Source organism: Leptosomus discolor, chromosome 7, assembly GCF_034619465.1.
Source record: "Leptosomus discolor isolate bLepDis1 chromosome 7, bLepDis1.hap2, whole genome shotgun sequence".
Taxonomy (NCBI): domain Eukaryota; kingdom Metazoa; phylum Chordata; class Aves; order Leptosomiformes; family Leptosomidae; genus Leptosomus; species Leptosomus discolor.
In genome coordinates this window covers 11881531-11904345 of record NC_141397.1, presented here as the reverse complement: position 1 = coordinate 11904345, position 22815 = coordinate 11881531, and the positions used below count along the sequence as shown (strand labels likewise).

General features: G+C 42.2%; 1 protein-coding gene across 8 annotated transcripts in view; it reads right to left on the bottom strand.

The window, feature by feature from the left end:
- The window catches only part of CHN2 (chimerin 2), a 68261-nt gene that overhangs the window by 17716 nt on the left and 27730 nt on the right, over nt 1-22815 (bottom strand). For 5 of the 8 annotated variants that reach the window (XM_009954168.2, XM_009954169.2, XM_009954171.2 and 2 more), the window contains exons 1-2: nt 7265-7510; nt 609-693 (exon numbers count right to left, since the gene is read on the bottom strand). In XM_009954168.2, the coding sequence (XP_009952470.2) occupies nt 609-693; nt 7265-7510 (331 nt within the window). Of the gene's footprint in view, nt 1-608; nt 694-7264; nt 7511-22815 lie in introns of those variants that run through there. The other 3 variants (XM_009954173.2, XM_009954175.2, XM_009954170.2) reach the window with 2 other exon arrangements.

Below are 22815 nucleotides of genomic sequence, written 5' to 3'. Positions count from 1 at the left end.
AAATACTATTTCACTTGCTGAATCCAAAAGCTCATGATGTGACGATCACTGCATTTTTCCAAGATGATTATTTTTCACAAAAGAACAAACAAATTTAAAATAATTATAGCACCATTAAAATCCTAATACAGTCATAGAGGCACCAGAAAATGAATGCTACTTCAGGCTTGCAGCCACACATGGTATTTTTATAGGAAACAGGTGACAGACTTTTTGCAGACAAGGGCACTTCGCATCAATTGCTGGTAAAAAGATGAGTTATGAAGCCTAGTTGCTGGCTGGCTCTGCCATTTCCAGGGCATGTTTCTTAAGACACAAAAACATTCAGGGATAACTTAACGATAAAGATCAATTCTTAATGTATGCACCAAGGCACACACATGACCAAGGCACAACCAAAAGGATGTCACGCTCAGTGACCAAGGGCTGGTGGCTTCATTTCTAAACCAGCTAATGGGGAAAATGACAACACTCTAACTTGCGCAGGAGGGTTTCTTGCCTTGTTCTTTAAAGTAATCCCTACCCTCACTCCTGCAGGGAGTGCAGGCTGAGGGTGGGAGAGTTGTCTGAGCATTTCAAGAGAATGACAGAAAATGTTGAAGGGCTACCTGAACACCTCACTCCCTGAGCGATGAGACCCCACATGAAGTTGGCGCAGTATTCACACCAGTGCGGACCTCGAAACGTATGGACCTGTAATACAAATGGGGGAAAAAAAAAAGAAATGGGGTCATTGGGAGGCAGATGGTCTGACAGATGGAACAACTGAAATGGATAAACAACAGAAGACTCAGTAGGAGTAAATCTTTAGCACACAGTGCCCACATCTTTCCAAAGTCTAGATGAAACAAACCATGGGGACAGAAATGTGCTTTGATCTTAAAGTTCATCTTTCAATAGGCTTAACGTAACAGAGAATCGGGCTGTGTACGATGCTGAAACACAGTAATTTCTGCTAGCTGACATTTTAGCTATAGCAGAGGGGACAAAACCAGGTTCACTAGTCAGAAGAGAAAAAAGTAAAACTAATAATCCAAGAAACTGTAGTCAGTGCTTTTATTTGACTAGTTCAAACAAAACAGGAATGTTTCTGAGATTCAAATGCTTTTCAGTGACAGAAAGTCCCTTCGAATGCACCACATTTTGGTTCCCCATAACTGTGTGTGACCATAGATCTGGTGCAAGACCCATGTTCTAAAAGCACCACTCAGGTTTGAACGCACTATGACTATAGCGTTATATGTTCCATGCAACAACACTGAACAAAACTTGAGGTGACTGCTGTAAATTTGTATCAGGGATGAATGATTTGCGTAGCCACTCCAGGCAGCAGCTGGGTAATGATCTGATTTTGCACACTGGAATCCATTAATGATAAAAGCAAACGACACCCTTCCCCACTCTAGTAAGTAAACTGAACTCATATAGGGAGGCTCTTTTTTCCATAGACCAAACCTCATTTTGCTATAATGCACACATGAGTAAATAAGGAGGAATAAAATGACCTGGGTGCTGACAGAGCCCACGGCTCCCCAGCCAGCTTTTGCACACCACCGCTGCAGCTTCCTCCACTGCTTTTCCAAAGGCTACGGTGGAAGACCTTTTTATTTAAGATGTATGTTCTGGTAAAGTAAGCATTTCATTTTCATTGAAAAGAAGAGTAAATAGTGAGGTCTACACCCGTGTGAATGGACATGGTATGAGCTAGTTCTGGTCAGAGACTTAATTGAGCTTAACAAAACATAAATCATGCACACTCTGGCTGCTAATGCTTCCTTCTCCTCTCTCTGCTCTTGTTTACCCATCGGGTGGATGGCTGAAAAGGCCACTTCCACCCCCTGGGATGGAGAAAGCTGCTCTTTTCATAGAGTAAAAAAATGGTCATTGCCCTTTTCAGATAAACTTTGTGAAGTTTTTAAGCCAAGCATCCGGCTTGCTAATGTTTTCGCCCCATTTGTCTGCAGGCTCACACCTAAACAAGCCTGTACTCTTGAGTCCATTCCCCAGAAAGATGAAGTATTGTGATTTTAATACAGACCTCTCTTTCTGATTTAGTGACAAAAATGTGAGCCTGAGCACAAATGACTCCTGACCAACTACTCACAGTCAATAATTGCATGAATAAGCTTAAAGCAACAGTAATTCTTCCTCCCTTTTGATAGTAAAAGGTCAAAACTGGAATGTCTGACTAGTCATATTTATTTTTTGAAATGATATTTTACCTCTCAGAAAAACGCATATCTCTGGGAAACAACACTTTGCAATAAAGTTTGAGATGGATAGATTGAAAGATACATCCCATACTTCTGTCTCATTTAATCTTATTTTAATTTGCAGGGTGGGTAGCATGAATTTCAGACATGGCTGAGTTTCAGGCATATGATCTATATGACCTTCAGTGAATATAAAACTACGGATACAACTAATTCTGCCTGTATCTTTACCATTTTTAGACTTATCACCACGTAATCAGTAGGTCTGCACCTGCGTTTAACTGTGGGTGAAAATCATCCACTGTAGGAAGATAGCTAACTACATCTTCTGCTTCTCAGTGGTTTACAAAAGCTAACCTCGTGAGAAGTGGCTGTAAAAGCTCATTCAGGATTTTTAAAACTGCAGCATTTCACATTTGAAGTCCATCACTGTTGCTAGGGTATTTGGAGCCTACTTGCTCACTTTACATGAAGCTTATTTCAGCTGATCTCTCTGTGGCATATTTAGAAAATGGTAGCTGATTATTCCTTGATCTCTCCTGTCATTAATAGGAAACAGTCATCAATGCTGACGGAGGGCTCCATCTGGGAAGTGCTGACTGTGCAACCTTCTTTTGTTCCCTTCAGCCTGGTGGCCCTCAAAGGTTTAGCTCTCTTTATTCATTCACTTCAGTTTTTCACGGATCTGCATTTTAGCTCAAATGGGAAGTTCCCAGCTGAAATGCCCTGAGAAAAGCAAGTCTTGGTGGTTTTCTAACCAAGCTGAAACAGGGAAATACGATCTCGAACTGAAAAAGGAAGATCATCAAAAGTTCCTACATGAAGGTGGAAAGAATCTCTTAAGATGCAGTTCTGAACTAAGTCTCTTATGGCTTGCCACTAATTTTAAAGAAATGATGATGGAAGTCTGTTCTAATGAACACAATGCTCGAACACAGCCTGAAGCTTGCACACAACACTTTTGAATGGTAAATGGGAATTCTGTCTGAAAGATTGGCCTCATCTCTGTTTTAAACAAAGGAGAGGTAACAGCCGGTCTTAGGTTTTTGAGATGAACTTTTAGGTTTGCCCCATCCTTTCTAACCGCATCATTACAAATGGCCTGGGTTTAGATTTTTGGAAACATGATCAAGATCTATTTAGCATCGGCCCCTACCCCGTCCTGCAGTCTTAGGAGACCTCTCTTTGTATACACAGCATAGGCTCGGACTGCTTGGGCTACAGTTGACACATAATTACAACTTTCAAGAAGAACTTACAGGGAAGCATTTCTTCATATAAGCCAAACCCATGATGTTTCAGACTATACACTGTGCTCTTCTTGTGCAGTCTTTCACCTTCCTTCCATAATGTCTAACTCCTAACTTCTTCACTCTATTTCCTTTCCAGCTCTTTCAATGAAAAGTTATTTCTTACATTCATCCTCTCTTCTCTGGTAGACGATCTCACTAACTACTAGACTGTGTGTCTCTTCTTACTGCCTTCCTGTGCACTCACCTTCGCCCTTCAGCCCTCTGGTGCCCTTGCTTCCAAATGGCAGAATTTCCCCTGTGGGTGCTCTCTCCTGCAGTTTTAGTCTGTGTCTGAGCCGTGTTCACAGAGGAAGCAGCTAAGACCAAAGTTAAGGATTGCCAATACAGTGGCAAAACAAAATAATCCCTTAGGCAATATTGCAGTAACATACTAAAAATTGGCTTGAATTGAAACGCATGTTTTTTATTGGCATTATATTGTGCTGTTTCTGAGACATTTTTTTTGTTTATCTGACTGGGTTTGAAGACTTTTCTGTTTGCATCCAAAGAAAATACGAGATTTTTCAGACTTTCGCCTGAATACATGTGCATTTGTACTCTCCTGTGGACTCCTGCTGAACCTGAGCTCCTTGCAGGGAAGAAAAGCTGACTCTGCTGTTATTTTTGTTTAAATACATACACATAATCTTCATGATGTCTGTAAAAAATGCCTCCCCCAAACCCTTTATCTCACAGAAGCGGTGTTTGTCTGCAGTGATTAACACAAGGGGAAATTTATCCCAGAGCCTTCTTTTTCCCAGCAGATCTTCTGACTTGTCAGTAATCAGCTGCCTCTACTCCACTAGCCCACTGACAATTGGGATTTGCCCGTGCTATAGTGGCAAACAGGCACCATATTGTGGTAAATGCACATTATTCAGCTGTATCCGCTCACTTAAAGCAGCACAGAGGCCCTCTCATGAATTCCCAGCCTAGAACAGAATGCGCGGAGCAACCCCTAACTCGACACTGCTGCCCTTGGGGTGACCTCACCACCAGCTGGGACCCCACTGAAGTTGGCAGGTAAAGCACATCCCAAAACAGCCTGCTGGATCCTAACTGTAACAAGATGCAAGAGGACTTTGTGATCCAGTTAGGCTGACGCCCACATAGTTACAGAAATACCTCTGTGTTTTTCTAAACAGGGTTTCAGAGATTTATTCTCGTTCCTGAATTACGGTATGTCTACACTGGCTTATGCAAAGTTGTCCCGCCAGAGAGACGCCAGCTTCAAACCTAAATCCATGTGACTGTGTTGTGTGCTCAGGATGAAGCCAGCTTAACAAATCAGCCTGGATCCTAAATCTTTTTTTGTTCATTTGCCTTCAGTGTCTTGAAATTTGGAAGAGAGGCTGAAGGAGAAAGCACGGATGCTCAGAATGGCATAACCTGGCACCCTCACTCTCCGAACTCCAGCACTTCTTTTTAATTTCTGTGTCTCCGAAACGATGGAGAAGATCCATGCTTGCTCTGAATTTGTGCCTTGAGTCTGTTTCTTCCTTTTGTTCCTTCTCTCTTCTAGTAGATAAGAGCTTTGGTGTAAGATCTATAAAAATCTCATCAGCTTTGCTAAAAGTGTGTCCTTCATTTTTAAGATTCTTCATGGCTAAAGGACAAGAGCTGAATGGTGTCTGTTTGTTCATTAAGAATTGCCTGTTACAAGATTATGATCGACACTGTGACACATAACCTTTGTCCCTATGAACTGAGATGAATGATACATGTCAGTATTCACTTAAAAACGGGGAAGACAACTCTTTGAATGTCTGAGAAATAGCCTTCACCTTCAGATAAATCCTGTATCATCATAGCCTGAGTGCTGTCAAAGCCATTGAGAATTTTGCCCCAAGACCCATAAAGGCATTCTTTCTCTTTTAAATAATTTCTTAACCCTTTTATGTAATGAATATGGAATATATTAAAGATACTAGTCTTTAGCTGTCTTTTAAATCTAAATATTCTACTCTAAGCATTCTATCCACATTTTTTGTTCAACCAGACACGCTTTAACATACTCCTTTGGAAAACTAACTGTATTTGCATAGTGAACATATTTGTTCATTAAGTAAATGTAACACATTTGACTGGCCTTTCTGGACAATTTTTTTTTAAAATCTTTCTTCAGTAAGTTTTTTATTGTCTTTACTAGGATAAAACAATAATTTTCTGCTGTCAAGCTTTTGAATACATATATATTTTAATCATGTGATTTTCCAGTTAAACTATGACTCTTTTGAAACAGAAAGGAACAGAGACTGTACAACAGCTAGATTGTGCAAACGCAAAGTTAACTGGGCACATGTCCAATTATAAATCAAAGCCAAAACAAGGGCAATTTTGAAGAGGAAAGAATGCATGGGTCAAAGTGGAAAAAAGTCTCAGTCATGAGAAAATATTTTCTAGTTAAACTAAAATAGTTTTGATATTAAAATGATAATGAGGGCAAAACACAGAAAGAATGAAAGCTGGTTTAATCAAGCAAGAAAATAAAGTATTTCCCCCATTTCCTTCAGTGCTGATCAGTGAGATAAATATTGACTTTTCTGTAGACTGGGTCAAGGAGGGGGAATGAGAAGAGGGATGCTATTATTTGCTTTGTTCACTAATATTAAATTATCGATTTACCAACTACAGCAGAAGCACTGCAGAGGAAAGCAATGTCTGCATGGCAGAATACGTAGAAAAATAAGAAGTGAAGCTTTTTTGTTAAACCAGGAAATCAGTGAAATCATTTTAATTAGTACTTCTCCTTTTTTGACAGGCCTGAGATGAATATCAGAAAATTCCCTTTCTGCTTATGAGTTGAACTATTCTGACAGTGACCCAGACCAGCATCCTCAAGGAGCATTAAGTAAACTGAGGTTTCAAAGCTGAGATGCATTCCTTTCTTGTCTTGTTACTGACTCTTATTCTCTCTGTATCCATCCCGATAAGCATCAAACCGCAATTTGACAGCATTAGATACGGTAACTGGCTGGCATACTGCAAAACCAGCACAGTCCTTTTGGCAAAACGTTTTAGTACAAGCTGCCTGGAAGGTCCGTTTCCCAAGCTGAGTCACTTCCCTGCTGCAGCATGCCAGACACAGCACTTGGGGGAAAAAAACCCCTTAGAATCTGATACTGGATGCATAAGACAGCAAAACGATGATCCATTTAAACATCCCTGTGTTTGTCCAGCTATTTGGTTTAGTTTGATGAGCAAACACTAGCTCAGAACCGATAGCTCAATGGGATTCTCAGAGCATTTCCTTAGCATATGGTGGTGGAACAAAAGCTAGGAGACAATACCACCTCTGTGCTCTGCTTTATTGTTAGGGAGTACCCGAGCTCCCTCAACTTCTGAAAACAGAAATGGTCCAAAATATTTGCTGGTAAAATGCTACTGGCTTCTCATAATAGCTAGATTTTGAAAAGAGGCCTTTTTCTCATTTAAAAATGGGTATGCTTTAAGATAAAGATAATCAATATGAAGTACTTTGTTTCTGAACAAAAAAGAAAGCTGAATCTGGGCAAAAAGAGCTAAAATGTCAGTGAAGTAGTGTAGTGAGCAGCAAAACCATTATTTGGATAGGTGCCTATGTAAAAGCATATTAAGAATGCAGTCAAGGGAACTTAAAGTAGAAAAAAAATCCTTTTTTCAACACTTTTCTCACAGCTAGTATAGATGGGTGCAGGAAAACCCCATCACAGCAAAAAATAAAATATGATGCAACTAAACAGAACTTTTTAGCCAAAAATAATAGGAAGTTGTACTTACCTTAAAATTGTGTGCTTTTTCATAGTTGAAGTGGTTGTCGTTTTGAGTTAAGGCTGCTCTTCTGACCAAGGAGGTGATCTGTGAATAGGCAAAGAGTTTCAGAGGTTGCCACAAAAGTGCCCCCTTGACTCCCACCTTCACCCCCAGGGCCACAGCCAGGAGCTCTTGGCGTTTCCTTCCTCGCTTTGACTTGTGAACAACGGCACAGTTTTTCTCATTTTCCAGCCACAGATCCTCCGAGAACATAGCGCTGGGGTCCCAAATCTTTTCCCTGTCTTCCTTGGCGCCCGGGAGCCTGACTGTAGTCAGTACAGTACAGTTTGTCCAACTGCTTCTGATGTTAGACAGCAGATTTGAAGCAGCTGCAGCCCATTCTGCTGAGACCTCTGGCATGTGACTTGAATGGGCCGTCTTGTGGGACGGAAGGAGCTTCTGCATCTGAATAAGTAACGGCCTGTGCCGTGCGATTTCTTAAGGCAGATGTGTGCCTCGAACAATAGCCCGAATTCATACACTGAGCAACCTCCCCCCCTCACCCTCCCCAAGCGGTGGTCCCCAGCTAGGTGCTGCCAAAATACCGGCTAGGGGGGAACAGCGTTACAGCTTCACACCCAAAGGCATTTCCAGGGACAGATTGCTTCAACTCCACAGCATGTTAAAAATGAACAAACAAACAAAAAGCCCCAGGGAAGCCCACACAACTGAATCCGGTGCTGCATCCAATTACACTCAGACTCAGAGACTTATCAGCCAGCAGCCTGCATGCCAGCAGATTAAGCTCTTAAAACCATGATGATTGTTTAATCTTACAGGGCTAAAAATCTCATATCCTGTACAAGGGAAAAAAAAATCCAGCAATACTCCAAGCATTAATAGCACTTTTAGGCCATGTTTTAAACTAGAGCATTTTGTTAGTGTGCCCTTGGTAGCGTGGAGCTAGCTCACTGTCAGGGAACGCTGAAAGCCCAGCTGGGATGATGCAGGCTAGGAAGCCCCCGAGCCCTGTGCAGCGTGTGAGTGAAGGTGGCAAGGGAGCTTCACACGGCTGTAGGAAGCCCGTGCACACAGCCCTGTTTGCAGACAGGGTCTGCAAGGCAGCAAAAGCAGTTGTTTTTTGCTCTGGTTACGCTCTTCTATAGATTTGGGGGGAAGAACTGCTTTCTAGCTAAAGCCGAGGGACAGGAGGGATCTGGACTCTGACCAGTCTGCGCTACAGCTTGGAATGTTGCTTTGGGCACCTGAATCACTTATTTACGGGCAGGTAGCTCCCTGTCCCAGGACACAGATGTGTGACACTGAGAATCCCCTGGGAAGCATGTTCAGTGCCACCTCCCCACCTGCTTCCCTCCCTCCAGCTCCCCTCTCCTGCTCCCTTAGTGAGTATGCCCATTCTCCACCCATAAGAGGAGGACAGGAGTTACCTGCTCAGCAGAGTACTGTGAGATTTAATTCTCTAAGGTGTGTCTAACGCTCAAGATGCTGAGACAGAGCAAACTGGGGGGGTTACCAGCACTACTGGGAAAACTGACTCTTTGAACTAGAGACACTAAAGACCACATCAGCCTTTTATAGCCTGCCCCACTTCAACTTACCCAGCAAATACGTGAAATGAAAGTATTTAATTTACTTATGTTAACTTGTGAAGTTGAACTTGCCTCTATTTTTTCAGTCTGCTTTTACCTCAGGCTGAAAATCAGAAGGTTCATCTAATTTACTTACTAAAACCTCCGTCCACCATACAGACTGCCTGCTCTCAGTAAAAGTGATGCTCTCCTGATTTGAAAGCCCACGGGGACAGATGGTCGGCCATCAGTAACATCAGGCCATGCAATTTCAGATAGTGCCCTACTTAGGGTTTTCAAGAAGTTGTGCAACCTGCAAAATCAGCTTCTCAGTTATAAAATGATGCACTTCTGTGTATAGCATACTTAATTCCTTTCTTTTCCAGGTAACCCACAGCACCTCTTTTTACACGGCTGCATACTCCAAAGCTTCTGCTCCCAGGTAGGGAGTATTTCCACACGACCACATTGCTCCCCAAGCAGTTGCTGCCCGCCCAGCCTTTCCCCAGGGCTCGGCACTGTTACCTGACCACCAGTGACAACCGTCTGTGATGCATGCATGAACACTGCTCTGCCTGGAGGAAATCCCTGCTGCTCTTCCGTATGTCCTCCTGCTAGTGAATCCCGATTTCTGCCAGCTCAGGACCTTTATCTGCTTTCCAGCAGATGAAGTCAGACTATAGGGCCCCAGCTCTCTCTCAATGTATTTCACGAGACGAGGAGCAATGGTTTTACAGACATCTCTGACCCCATCAGCAGCAATGGCTTCAGTTTGGCCATCATGAAGGAAACTTTGGAGCAGCCCAAAGTTCTTATCACACTCCAGTTTCCTTCCTCAGTACCATTTTGAATGTATTTACATTTATCTGGAACAACCCCTCCCCAACTAGCTCTGAGTTGTTAGACACCTCTGAAGCTACAGCATCTAAATCCCCATATATACATAAACTACTTTCTCTCTGACTTTCAGCATAACAGATCCAAAGTCAGAGAGAGGTCGGTTTCCTAGTAATGCTCTAATATTTGTATTTATGTCACTAGACTGATAAAAATCCCATTATATAACCAATATTTTTTACATAACATGGCAGATTTGATACTCAAAGCTACAGGCTTATGATGATACATCTTGGAATTTCTATCTATTAAACTATTTTTGGAATTGTCATCCTGGGATCAGACATACACTACTGTATTTAATGGAAACTCTGAGTGTTCACACAGAAGCATTAAACTTAATAGACTTGGAGGAGAAGAACTCAGCCAAACCAGTTCATATGACTAAGGCAGATCAGTATTTACTGTTTATCATATATGAAATTTTATTTATCCCCTAGGTTGCTTTTTCTGCCTTGCTTGGGCCCTGTTTAGACAGTTGTTTAATGGGCTCCCTTGCAAACACATGATGTGTACAGAAGGCCACCAGTGAGTGCATCTTCTTACGAAGCTTAATCATACAAAGCCCTACCAGGTTCGGTGTCTAAAATGGTGCTGTAAAACTAAGATGAGCTAGACCACGTATATAACCCCTTCCCTCTCTAAATACAATGCAAAGAGCAACCACGACAAATTCTCAGCAGAAACCAGTTCCAACGTACTGATACCACAGGCCAACCCCCGTGCTCTCTTTTATCCATTTTCTTTTTTCTTAATACAAAATTTATTGCACATGGTGTCAGCTCCTTTAAAGAGCATCTCTTGATCAAGTTAGCAAGTTAGCCTGCAGCTAAGGAAGAGAACACCAGTGGCTAAAAATATTATTGCTGGTTGTCACCAAACGTCTAAGCTACTGAAGGCTGAAAGGCAAATATGGGTTGTCTGCGATTTCAGACCAAAGGATTTCTGCATAACATATGATTTTAGTTGACTAGGCTCTCTGTAAAACACATGTACTGTAGAGTAAATTGGGCATTTACAGCAAAACAAATGTCACCGAACCAGAATAATAAAATTAAAAGGGGAGGGGGAGGGAGAAGAGGGCGACTCAGCTGTTGCGCCATTTCCAGCATGCCTTTGCAGAGCGAGCTGAGCCACACCATTGTCTCTCTCCTCAAACACTGGTGTCTTGTTTGCTAACAGAGGCCTTAGGGGTAGGAGAGAACAAATTGTAGAATGAAAAGCTTTTGGTTTTGTACACGTGGCATGATTTCTGTTGTAGTCGTGTGGGCAGCGCTGAGGACTCACTGGAAGCAAGCGGCAGGGGAACTTCGCGTGCTGCCCAGCTCCTCCATGCAGCTCCAGCGTGGTGGGAAGAGACGCTGCGGGAGCAACGGCTCCTCTCCCCCAGCTGCCACCGTGCCTGCCTGTGGCTGGCAGGGAGGGGGTATCGAGTGGCAGGTCCTTGGCTTGCCCCTCTACCTGCCGGAGGGCACAACTACAGCTGGCAGAGGAGCGGCATGGGCACGCCTCCTCGGATGACACCACAAGCAAAAGGGAGATTGCTCCGTGATGAGGAATTGTGACAAATCCATGACTGATCTCTAACTCAATACAGTTAACACTGCACATAGACACAGTCATAGGTCAAAGAGAGGCCTGTTTCCTTGCAGGCACGGCATATTCAGTATCTGCCAGACAGATTATGTTTGCTCAATTACAAACACACTGTGGAGATGACACACGGTACAGGAATCTCACAGCTATTGGGTTTTTCCTCGTTTTCTCCCACGGAGCACTTCCCACGATGCGCTCAGGAGACAACGCTGAAGAGGCCGGTGAGGTATGCAGTGGTCTAAGTGCGCTCTTAGCAGAACATGGGGCACAGAGGGCAAATGATGGTGAAGGACAGTCAGCCAAAGGCCTTCGCCATACCGCAATGGAGCCAGGCTGTGCCTCCCACAGCCAGGGCACTGGGTGCTGCCATTAAAAGGCTTCTGTGATGCTGAAACAGTGGGAGGAAACAAGCTCCAAGCAGAAAACGTACGGAACACGAAACAGAGCACAATGCCTGCAGAGTGGTGCTTGCCAACCTGATCTTGCAAAACCCACTTTCCTAAGAAACCCTCCCTCTGTCAGGAAAGTTCTTGATGTCAGTTAGGTGAACAGAGACTGCAGAGGTGAGCAGGGCCAGGAAGCTCCACAACACAAAGCTTGGGGTTAGCAAACGAGTCAGACTGCACAGAAACGATGCTGCTGCTGCTGCTGCTCTCTGGTTTGCTTTTGGAGGAGAACACAATCTACTTGCTCCCAGACATTCAAAACCAGAGAAAAATAACTAGCATTAATTGGCTGCCACCCTCCTCTGTTTAACAGAGCTCCAACGGAAATCACTGAGACCTGCTGCTGAACGCAGATCCGTGCCATCTTGCCCACCAAAAACCCAGTAGTCTCTCATTTCTTTAGGGGAGCTGGAGCTCAGTGAACTGAACATCATCATCAAAAACAAGCACCACAGATTTTTTTTAAGGATTAAGATATATCTATAGTCTTGCTTTTTACTCCTCAGAGTTTCAAGTTTCCTTTTTTTTTTTAATAACATCCAGTCCTCCTGCAAATCCTGAGTCTGAGGAGCTGTCAACAATATGCAGATTATCTACACTGGGCTCTTATTCTGGAGAGCCTGGGTATTTCCATCACCATCAATCCCACCTATTGAGGGACTGAGGATTACCCACTTCAGAGCAGAAGAAACGGCTCATTTAGGAGGACTCCTACAGTAAATGCTCTTAAGTTAAAATACTAAAGTTTTGACCTTTGCACCTCTCCTAAATTAATGTGATTGAGTGTTTATCAGCATCGCAGTGACCAGTTGTCATTTATATGCACTTCTTTCTGACCCAGTATTCGATCCTACAGCAAATCGAAATATAATCTTCCTTAAACTTCAGATCCTCTTTCTAAATCCTTCTCAAACAGATTTTTCTGTACACATCATGATTATTTTTCTCAAAACAATGTAGTGAACCAAACAATACAACAGCCAAAGGTAAAATGCTGTAGAATCAGGAAGGCACTAGCAAGACTTTTATTAAAAATAATAGTTGTTGTAAGCCTCTTATAGATTATTAATATAATAAACTATTGTCTATTTTGGAACAACAACTGGAGGTTACATCAAGTGGTATGCAATTACAAAGTCATCTCCAATTAGAAGAATAATGGGCAGACTAAACCTTTTATGTTATCAGGAAATTCATCACTTAATGTGTAAAGCCATGTCTTTCACATCCGCTGTTGTATTTAATATGTCTGAAATAGTATTTTGACTTCTCATTTTTGGAAACTGTAGTAAATATGCTTTTTATTACAAATACATTGTTGGTATCAAGGAAGAAATAGTTCAGAAATATGGACAGGATCTAGGTATAGGATAAACTAATTCAGCAATTCCCCTGAATAACCCTGTAGGGATTAACATGGTAACAGCAGGTCTAGCCTATTTATTGCCTCAACTTCCTTTCCTCCCACTCTCTCCTTTATCCTTCCCAATCTATCTCCATACTTGTCAAGGTTATTAATGACATTTTCCTGGCAAAGTTCATGAGTCTTTCCTCTGTGCTTAATATTCATGACCCAAACAGTAGCAAAGGGATGGTAGGGCACGGGTGTCAGGGCTAAGCAGGGCAGATGAGAGCAGAGCCGGACAGCACTGCCATTGCTGCCACCACAGAGGGAGCACCAGGTCCCCTATGGTGGGGCTGGCAGGAGCCACTTTATCTGCAAACAGGGCTTTCTCAGGGAAATTGCACTGAATTTATTTCTGAATTACTTCTTATTCTCGGTTTGGGTACAAGACGTGACGATTGACTGAATTTGACTGACTGCAATGTACATCAATGAATACTGTTATCACACCTACAAAGTAAAGCGTATCTATGATAACATCTGGTCTGTAGTCAAACTAAAATTCAAACATAATATTTATCCTGATATTTGTAAAAAATCTGCAGGGATTCCATTACTCTGTTAATGATTTTGGTTTTGTTGACAAAACTAACAGTATTCTCCTAACAATTAGACATTTAAGGATAGAATGGATGGATGGATGGATGGATGGATGGATGGATGGGAGGTGTCTTATCTAAAAGAGTATTCTGGTCACTCTTTATAAGCAAAGGAGGGAAACAGAAAACTCCAGATAGTGATTCATCCTCCTTTATGACAGGAAAAGTTTTAAATGAGTCTTTGCAGCCTTTTTATGGATCATATAAGGAAATTAGATGACTCAGGTAGAAACAGACAGCTTTCTTTAAGATACTCAAAATTAGGTAAAGTTAATCTCTTGCTGAACTCTTTTCTATTATCTATTCGACTTTGGAATAAGTTAAATAAGGAATCAATTATTTTATCAGCCTCAACCATATCTGTAAGTAATTATAGAATAACAACTGTACTTTGTTTTGGTTATCAATACTTTAGACTTGGCTAAGACTCATGCTCTGGAAACATGGAATACCCAGTTTACCATATCATTTGTTACACAGCTATATGTAGTTGGTTTATCAGGCCTCACTAAATGAACTTTTTCAAGAACTATAGAGGAATCAGTCTTTAATCAATACAAATTTCTGATGCTGACTATATAGGTAGTCAGTATTTTGACATTTCACCCACAGAGGAAATAGCCTAGCAACATAATGAACTTAATATGATATACAATGAATTACACTTCCCTCTCCGAATTAAGAGGGAAGTGACTCATGCTTTCTGCAAGATACAGGACTATTAGTTAAGAGACAGAGATTTAAAAAAATATCCTGAACATTATAGTTTTTACCCAGACCCCCAGTAGATGCTTGCTCAGCACCACGTAAGCTCTACATGTATATGATCTGTTCATCTTTTTATGTTTTCACTATGAAGCTCTTGCTTTCTTAATAAACAGGACTTTGTTTAGGAAAGCCAGCTTGCCATTGATTAAAACTGTCACTGCCCTGCAAGGAGGCTGCAGAGCTTGAACTAGAGCCAAACCTGCTGAGCTACCACAATGAAGTGGAGAAGTTAATGTGCTTAATTCCCAGTCTGGGGAGAGAGAGGAAGGTAAGAACGTCCCCTCTGAGAACGCTGACACCTGTGAGCGCGGCACAGTGCCCATGAAAGGACAGGAAAGGGGCTAGAGTCACCATAAGAGCAGCAGTTCTACCCTTGGGGCCCTTTCGGCTTGCTTGTGTGGGGTTGTCATTAACCATAACTGCTTGTGTATTGAAGGAGCTGCTTGGGTGCCATGCTCAATCACAGGGTTAAACTGAGGACCATGTTTTGTGAGATTGCATTAAGTTTGTTTAATGTCAGGCCATCGAACGAGCTTGATAATAAATGCCAGTGCTGTACAGCTACTGTGTTGTATAGCTGGTGGGTGTAAGGGCTGGATGTTTGATTGTGTGCCTCACTGCACCGCTAAACACATACATAGGACAGTAAACAAACACCTGCCTCCACACTTTTGGAATAATTTTCATTTCTGTGTCTCAAACACTACTATGCCCTACAGGCAGGTATTATCTCTAAGCAATACAGTAACCAGCTGTCTACTCCATACACAGTAAAACTTAACACAAAAAAAAAAAACAATACAAAAAATAAAATACAGAAAGTTCTTCTATTTCTCACTTCGAGTTCTTATATTATACGCTGGTGGGAGTAAACTTCTCTTGGAGTGAGACCAACTCAGCCTTGCAGCATATGCTCTAGGCTGAATCTTAGGGACCACAGTCAGAACTTCTGTTCATATAGAGAAGCAAACATCCCTCCCTCCTGGGATTATGACAAAACGTCAGGAACACAGTTTTCAGGAAAGTTTCCCAGAAACCACAGAGTCAGACAGCAATGGCATTTATGTTCGGAGCCACTAACCGCTCGGCAGAGCCAGCTGATCTCTGGAGGGGCTGAAAACGACGTCGAGAGAGCTGCCAGAATGTAAAGTATGCTGTGGCAGTCTCGGGAACCAACAGCAGCGCCTTAAGTTTTGCCCCAGCTCAAGACAGCTTAAAACAAGAGACTTTAATGTGGGTTAAAGAAGATATTTATGTAAGCAAAAGAGAACAAATAATTTGTGAACCAGTGATGCATGAACCAGTGATCATCTTCTCTAGAACACCTGGCAATCTATAAAACTGTTCCTCGATAATGGAACAATTCAGGAGTGGATTCTCAATGTTGTGATGCTTTGTTCATTTAGCATGCACAGGGAGACGTGGATGATAAGCAATTTGCAGTGAGGGACAGTGCCAATATCAGCATCAAGCAGCAAACAGGATTTTTCTCTAGTTTTGGTAGTTTCTGGGTGGCGTGAAAAGCTTCAGTCTCAAACTTATAAACAGCACGACTAAGTTACACTGCTGCTCGACAGTCACAACACCTTCAGGTAAACGACACAGTGCAAGGACCTAGAAATGTAATTATGTGTTTTCCATCATTAGTAATATTTCTGACCCCTTTTACTGCAGCATCTTGTGACTTCTTCTTGTAAAAATGCATAAACCAGGTAGACAATCTAAGGTGAAAGGAATTATTCATGCCATTTAGGACACAGAGTAGGCAATTAGCAAATAAGAACACAACATGTTTTCAGGTTGAATGAATACCTTTTAACAAGTCTGAGCCATTGCACTTTACCGAAAAAAAAAAGGAAGAAATGCTAGTGTTATAAAAGTGCTGTGCTTTATGACTGTGAACTTCTATGTCAGCATCCTTTATGAATTGCATGACAAAAAAAAAAAAGAGATGACAATAGGGAACCATCTTCCACATGCATAAGTGGAATGGTGGCATAGAAGGGATCGCTGGTTTTGGTGCCATGGCTGTCTTATGGCTTGTCCGAGCTCATCTGTATATCCATAAATGCCTCCATGTCCCAGGACGTGTTCCCCTGAGGTGGGAGCATACAGTGTTTACAGTCACCTGTTTGTGAAATATGTACTTCTCTCTCATCAAGCTTCAAGGCATGTCATCCTGTTCATGACAGGCAGGGTCAAATCCTGGACTGCCATCTCAAAAGAAGTGGTAAGGCTGCATGACCCCTGGTATATCTCTGACTAATGGCTCCAAAATGCGTGTTTGCTTAGAAACAGAGCAGGAATCCACGCAGACGAAAGTGATGTGGGGTTAAAGAAAAGAGAGGAGGCTCTGCACCCAGCTGTGATCACTTATCTATTTCATTATATGAATAAACTTTACCTCATATATTACATTCCCCCTTGATAGACAAGAAAGGTTCCTATAGCTTAAACCTGTATCAGCTTCTGTTCTCCTTATGGACTCAGCACAGAAAGAGAATCGTTGGGACAGGACTAGCACCACTTGTTGAAAAGTAGAAGGCCACCTGAGGGAATGGGCAATTTCATCCTGTAGAGTATGTACCCTCCTCCAGCTCCTTCCAGCTCACCCTGCAGAAAAAGCAGCTCAATGCATAACCAACTTCTGAATGTGGCTTCTAAGCAGCACTCAGCCCTCACTCAGCTTCCCTTTTCCCACCAAGAAGCAAGGGAACTACAGTGTGCTGCACACTGCACATGAAAAGCATGGTTCACTGCGCTTTTATAAGGGCGTGTTATAGGATACGCAAACCACTTGAGATCACTCACGTTGAACTTGTATAACGTACCAGAATGTATCCAAGTTGTTTTATTTTCCTTTCAAAAGAATTGTTTTGTGTTGTGTTTGCTTTGCCCACTGCTTGATGTTGCTTTTGTTTCTCCATTACTCCATGGGTAAGTAGCAGCATGGCTATCCTTGAAAACACATATGCGTTCCCATGGCCATTAGAGAAAAACTCAGACAAAGACTGACCCCACTTCTCTGCTAGTGAATGAACACATAAAGGCCATATAATCCTAGTTTTATTGTTCTGTACAGGTGTCATTTGACCCTGATATCCTTATAACTCCCTGTGACCTGCAGTCCGCTGCCCTCTGGTATGAGGCAGCGGCTTTTGTTCCTGATGGCACACCATGCACAGCTGCTTCCGTCATTGTTTGGAGGGGGACAGATGGCTGCTCTCAGCACAAAAAGGAGATTAAAAAAGAACTGAGGGAATGACATCACTACTCGCCTGGGATTTAATTCACGGGACCCATGGGGCTACCACCAGCATGAACTCAAATTGCAGTTGACTCTGCCCACGGAAAGGAAGAAGTTCGTATTTTGCAGAATGAAAGACGTTTCTTTTGAAATATGTAGTTGCCACCACTATAATACTTATATTCTTTTACAGCTGTTTAGCTGATCTGAATAGATACCATCCTATCAGCAGGAGCACTTTCAAAGTACTCAAAAAGCAAGACTTGTACTGTACTCTACTTTTATCCATGCCCATAGTTCAACTGCAGTAACTTGGTTTACAGTTATTTTGTTTTTCTTGTGATGAGGAGTTCGTAAGACATGGCTGGGGAAACATGAAACAGAATAAATGAGTTTCACCACTGGAACCAATCCTGCTAAGACATTTGGTAGGTAAATGTTTTCATCCGTATCTCATAGCCCCACTTAAGTCAATGGAACGAAATAGCACAAGACTTCTGGAAGTAGTTAGCTTTGTAGTCACTTTTCTGCCTTGAATTCAGCTCCAGATCTATGAAACCACTCTGAATTCTCCCCTTTCTGACCACTGGACACCAAAAAACGGTAGCCATTGTGGTACTCCAGGATGGACCCTCTGGGGAACTATGAATACCTTCAATGGACTGTGTAAACAGTGACCTTGTCCACTAAAGCATTTCCTGCAGTTTACCTAGCTAGTATTTATCTGAATTTATATATTAAGTACGTTACCTGATTATTATTTGGGACAGGGGAATTTGGCCTCTCTATGTGTGTGATACTTGGTGCCATCTCGTTTTTCTGCACAGCACAGATTTTTGCTTTGCAACAGATGAGCTTCCCAGCAAAACCATACAAAAATCATGAAATAAAAATACCAAAACGGAAATAAGTGAGATCTTTCCAAAGCGTCAACCTCCAAGAAAAAAGTTTGTGATATACATAAGGCACAATATACACAGTGTCATGGATATATATTATGTCATCAGCAATCAGAGCAGGATTTCCAAATTCTGCTTGATGTAACACTGTTGAACACACAGTCTAGGATAAAATAATTGACCTTTCTGTGCTTTCATTTTTCCAGCTGCAAAACTGACATAATACAAGGCTGCCTGTGATCCTGGGGCTTCTGTAAGATATAATTAGTACTCATGAGCCTCTGGTAGGTTGCAAGGGGAATAGCACAACAGAAGTACAAATTTAAAAGGAATAGTAACAGTTTGGTAAAATCTGTAAAATTCAGCAAACTTTTTTTTAAAATATAAAACTCTAACAGGCACATGCTTCATGCACTGTGTTACACTTAAGTGATGATACTGCTTTTACAAATGTCTCATTGAAGACACTCGTCAACGTGGCCATGTAGCTACTACCACACTCTTTATGTTACCATCGATAGACATTGCCAAAAGGACCAGAAATTATTTTTCTAAACTGTTTTATTTCACGCTTTCTGTGAAACAACTGACAGGTGCTAGACGTACAGGAATGCTGCCATATGAAGATGAAACCATTCCACAAAGAATAAAAGCTCCTTCAAGGTGGGTTCTTTTCTCTGAAAGGAAAAAAAGGAAGGTATTGAGCACCTTCCATCTCGGAGACAACTGAGAGTACGTGGGCATCACCGAGAGCAAAAAGCCCCCAGCATCTTCTGTCAGTTCCTTGAGTGACTGGGAACAGCAGAGACGAACTCCTCCATGCAGCCTGAGCTGGGTCTGGGACCTGTCACCCCACCGCAGCTCCTGCCCCAGCCCTGAGAATGGTTTTACTCCTAAATGCAGATCAGCGTCTGTGGCAGACGTCAGTGTCTGTTTGTGGTTTTGCCCAAAGAAGCTGGGCCTTTTTCTTCCTGCATCTAACCACACAGAGTGAGGTTCAGATCATCCCCTTGGGCACAGCTGTACAAACCAGCTCTATCTGGGAGACTTCTGGAGCAAATGCATGGCTTTCAGCAGATCTGCACAGCTGCAGCCAGTGGATGGGAGTGCAGAAAACCATGATGCTGACAAGACAAGAGACGTAACAGCTCCCATCAAACGTGCTCTGAGTTTTACTCTCTCAGCAATGCTGACGGCAGCACCAGCATATACTGGAAGGGCCTGTATTGATGATGTGCTGCACATCTTCCACTGACACTAATACAGACCTGAAGGCATTCAGCACACCATAGAGTTGGACCAGAGTTTATAATAAAAAAGAGGGAGGACTCATTTGCTTCATAAAGTACCATCACTTCTCACTTTGCTAATGTGGAGAGTAGAATGGCATATTAGTCAGTATATGTGAACTTCGTGGCGGGGGGATTTTTCAGGGAAACATTTTTTTGTTGCAGAATATGTGACTCATCAGACTGGGAACTTTGCACAGGGATGTTCTGACCAAGAGTCAGATTCCATTTTTTTTTAAACTGTGGAAACATTTAAGTTTGAAATATTTTAAAAAGCAATTTTCTGTTTCCAGTTTGAAACACTTTGTTAAAAAGTTAATAAAACATTTAAAATAGTTGGAACAGATTCTGTCATTCTAACTCAAATCTTCTTTTGCCTTTTATCCTGCTTCCTCTGTGCTCATCATGAAAAGTTGAGTTTTTTACTTTTATCACAATTCAGAACAAAGTAAAAACAAAAGTGTGGAAATTTCCCACTACTATTATAACCCTCCATTACCATGATTTGATACAATGCTAGTTTCAAAGGCAACCCTCTACCGACGACTGCCGAGTAAAGTTGTATTCCCCTGTACGAGCTCAATTCAGAGACACAGGGGCTTTGCATTCGTTTTCTTTCTGTTAATCAGTTGTTCCCCAGGGCTCTTTTAATGTGCAGTGACAGCCTCAGTCCTGCTGAGAATAGCTTTTCTCCTACTAAAAAAAAAGGCACATCTCTAAATACTTTATAATTTCAAGCAGAAAAGAATCTTATTCTCCTAGTTGAAGAAAAGAATAACAAAAGACTCATGCCTTAGGCTGATGTGAATCACAGCCACCTTCTGCTTTCATTTTTGCTCTCTCAGGACTTCAACTGAAAGACAGACTCAATCTAGCCAGCACGGGAAGAAGGAGCCATGCCACAGCCACGTCCTTGCAAAGGCCGATCGACAAGAAGTGACCCTGAAGGAATGCCGTAGAAAGACTCTCAGCTGTTTGTAAAGTATCGCACTTCAGCCCTGGTGGAGGGGACAGCCGTACTCAATCTAGATGGCATTAACGAAGGATTTACTCAGGCAGGAGTAGACAATGCAGCGTTTTAAACCTCATGTTTACACAAACTAGTCAAAGATTTGCCAGTGCACAAGACAAAAGCTAAAATCAAGAGTTCTCCACATTGAAAGAAAACCATGTCTTTTTGGATGGTACATTTTCACACCACAGTAATTGCTTCCATTTATATTAAGATAATTGCCAAATTAGACAAAAATTTTTTTTTTTCATTGCAACATTAAAAATAACAGCTCATCAGCTCTACATTTTGAAAAATAGGCTAGGTGCTGTACTGCCCTTCTGCCAAAGTAAGTTGATTTATCACTTAAATGCATCTTCTCTTAATTTTAAAAGCATCTAATTTGTTTTTAGAAGTTTAACAAGTTGGTTTACTATTGCTGTAATACAGAGTGATTTCATTAAATGACCTGCCATCTTCTATCAGCATCATCATGATTACATGCTGCCCTTGTTTTATTTTAATTTATAGCAACTTTTTGCAACTTGCCAACATGGGTTCTTAGTAATTTAACAGAATTACAAGGTTGGCATGGAAAGCAAGCCAGTCGCTTCCATTTCCTGTGTACTCCACATTTCATTCACACCCCAGTTGCACAGCCTTCAGTGCTGCATGGTACTTGCAGGGCAGCAGAACCGTAAACTTTCCTGATGTGTAAGACGAGGTCTTCCCAGTTGGGGGCTTTTTGCTTTCTTACTAATCTTATTCATTAACTTCAGCAGTGGCAAAATGTGGAGAAAGGTTATGTCCACAGGCAACAATTCCCAAACTGCCTCAAGCTTTACAGGTCAAACCTCAACAGCCTAAATTTGTTTGCAAACTAACAGGAAAAATGTGCCTTACAACATGTGTACTACTTGCTCTGCAACACAAGCCATTGAAGAGCCTGTTGCTCTAACATCGGTTTCTTGCTTGGTTTTTCGGAACAACCAGCTGGTAGCAGCAACAGGACAGATTGTGGTGGCAACGAATGCTTCTAAAGAAAACCACTGCAATCCCCAGGTGGATGCAGGTTAAAAAAAAAGCACCCTTACTAGATACTACTGCCTACAATCGCTAAAGAGCAGCGGAGGGTGTAGCAATATCCCCAGCTGCAGGCTCTAGTAACATGTGCCAGACAAACACTAGGACTTGAAGGAGCAGCTGTAATCCCCAACAGACTTTCAGGCTGCTTCATCACATCACCCAGATTCAGCTCTACACTATCTAGAGCTTGACTGTGCCACTGACTTCCACATTGCTGCTTCTATCCACACGATGCAAACCAGCCGGCCGTTGGCAAGATAAAGCCCTACACCTCTGTGCCACCACAGCTGCATGGATTCTGCAGGGCAGAGGCAAGGGGGAACATCTGCCCAGGGAGCCCCTGAGACAAAGAACCAACACCTGGAAATGAAGAAGTTGTGGCTCTCAGCCGACAACAAAGCCACTAAAAGGCAATTACAGCTGTTTCCCCAGCTGTTTACACTGACAGTCTGATCAAAGATCATCTCTGCAGTGTGAAAAACATATATGCCTACTGATAAGTGGAAGAGTTAGGAACTGCCCAGGTACTAGCTCTCTACGCTCAGCCAGTAAGGGTCAGGTAGCAGGTTCTGGCACATCGTGTGCAAAGGAAAAGGAGGCATCACTTCTTAAAAAACCATAGCAAGTACTTAGCACAAATGAGATCAGAAGGGCCTTTGAGATCAATCAAGGATAATGAGATTAGCTCCTTGGTTTCACACGGACCAATGTCACGGTAAGTTTATGTTACAGGTGAAAAAGAACAGTGGAAATTGTGGCAGATTTT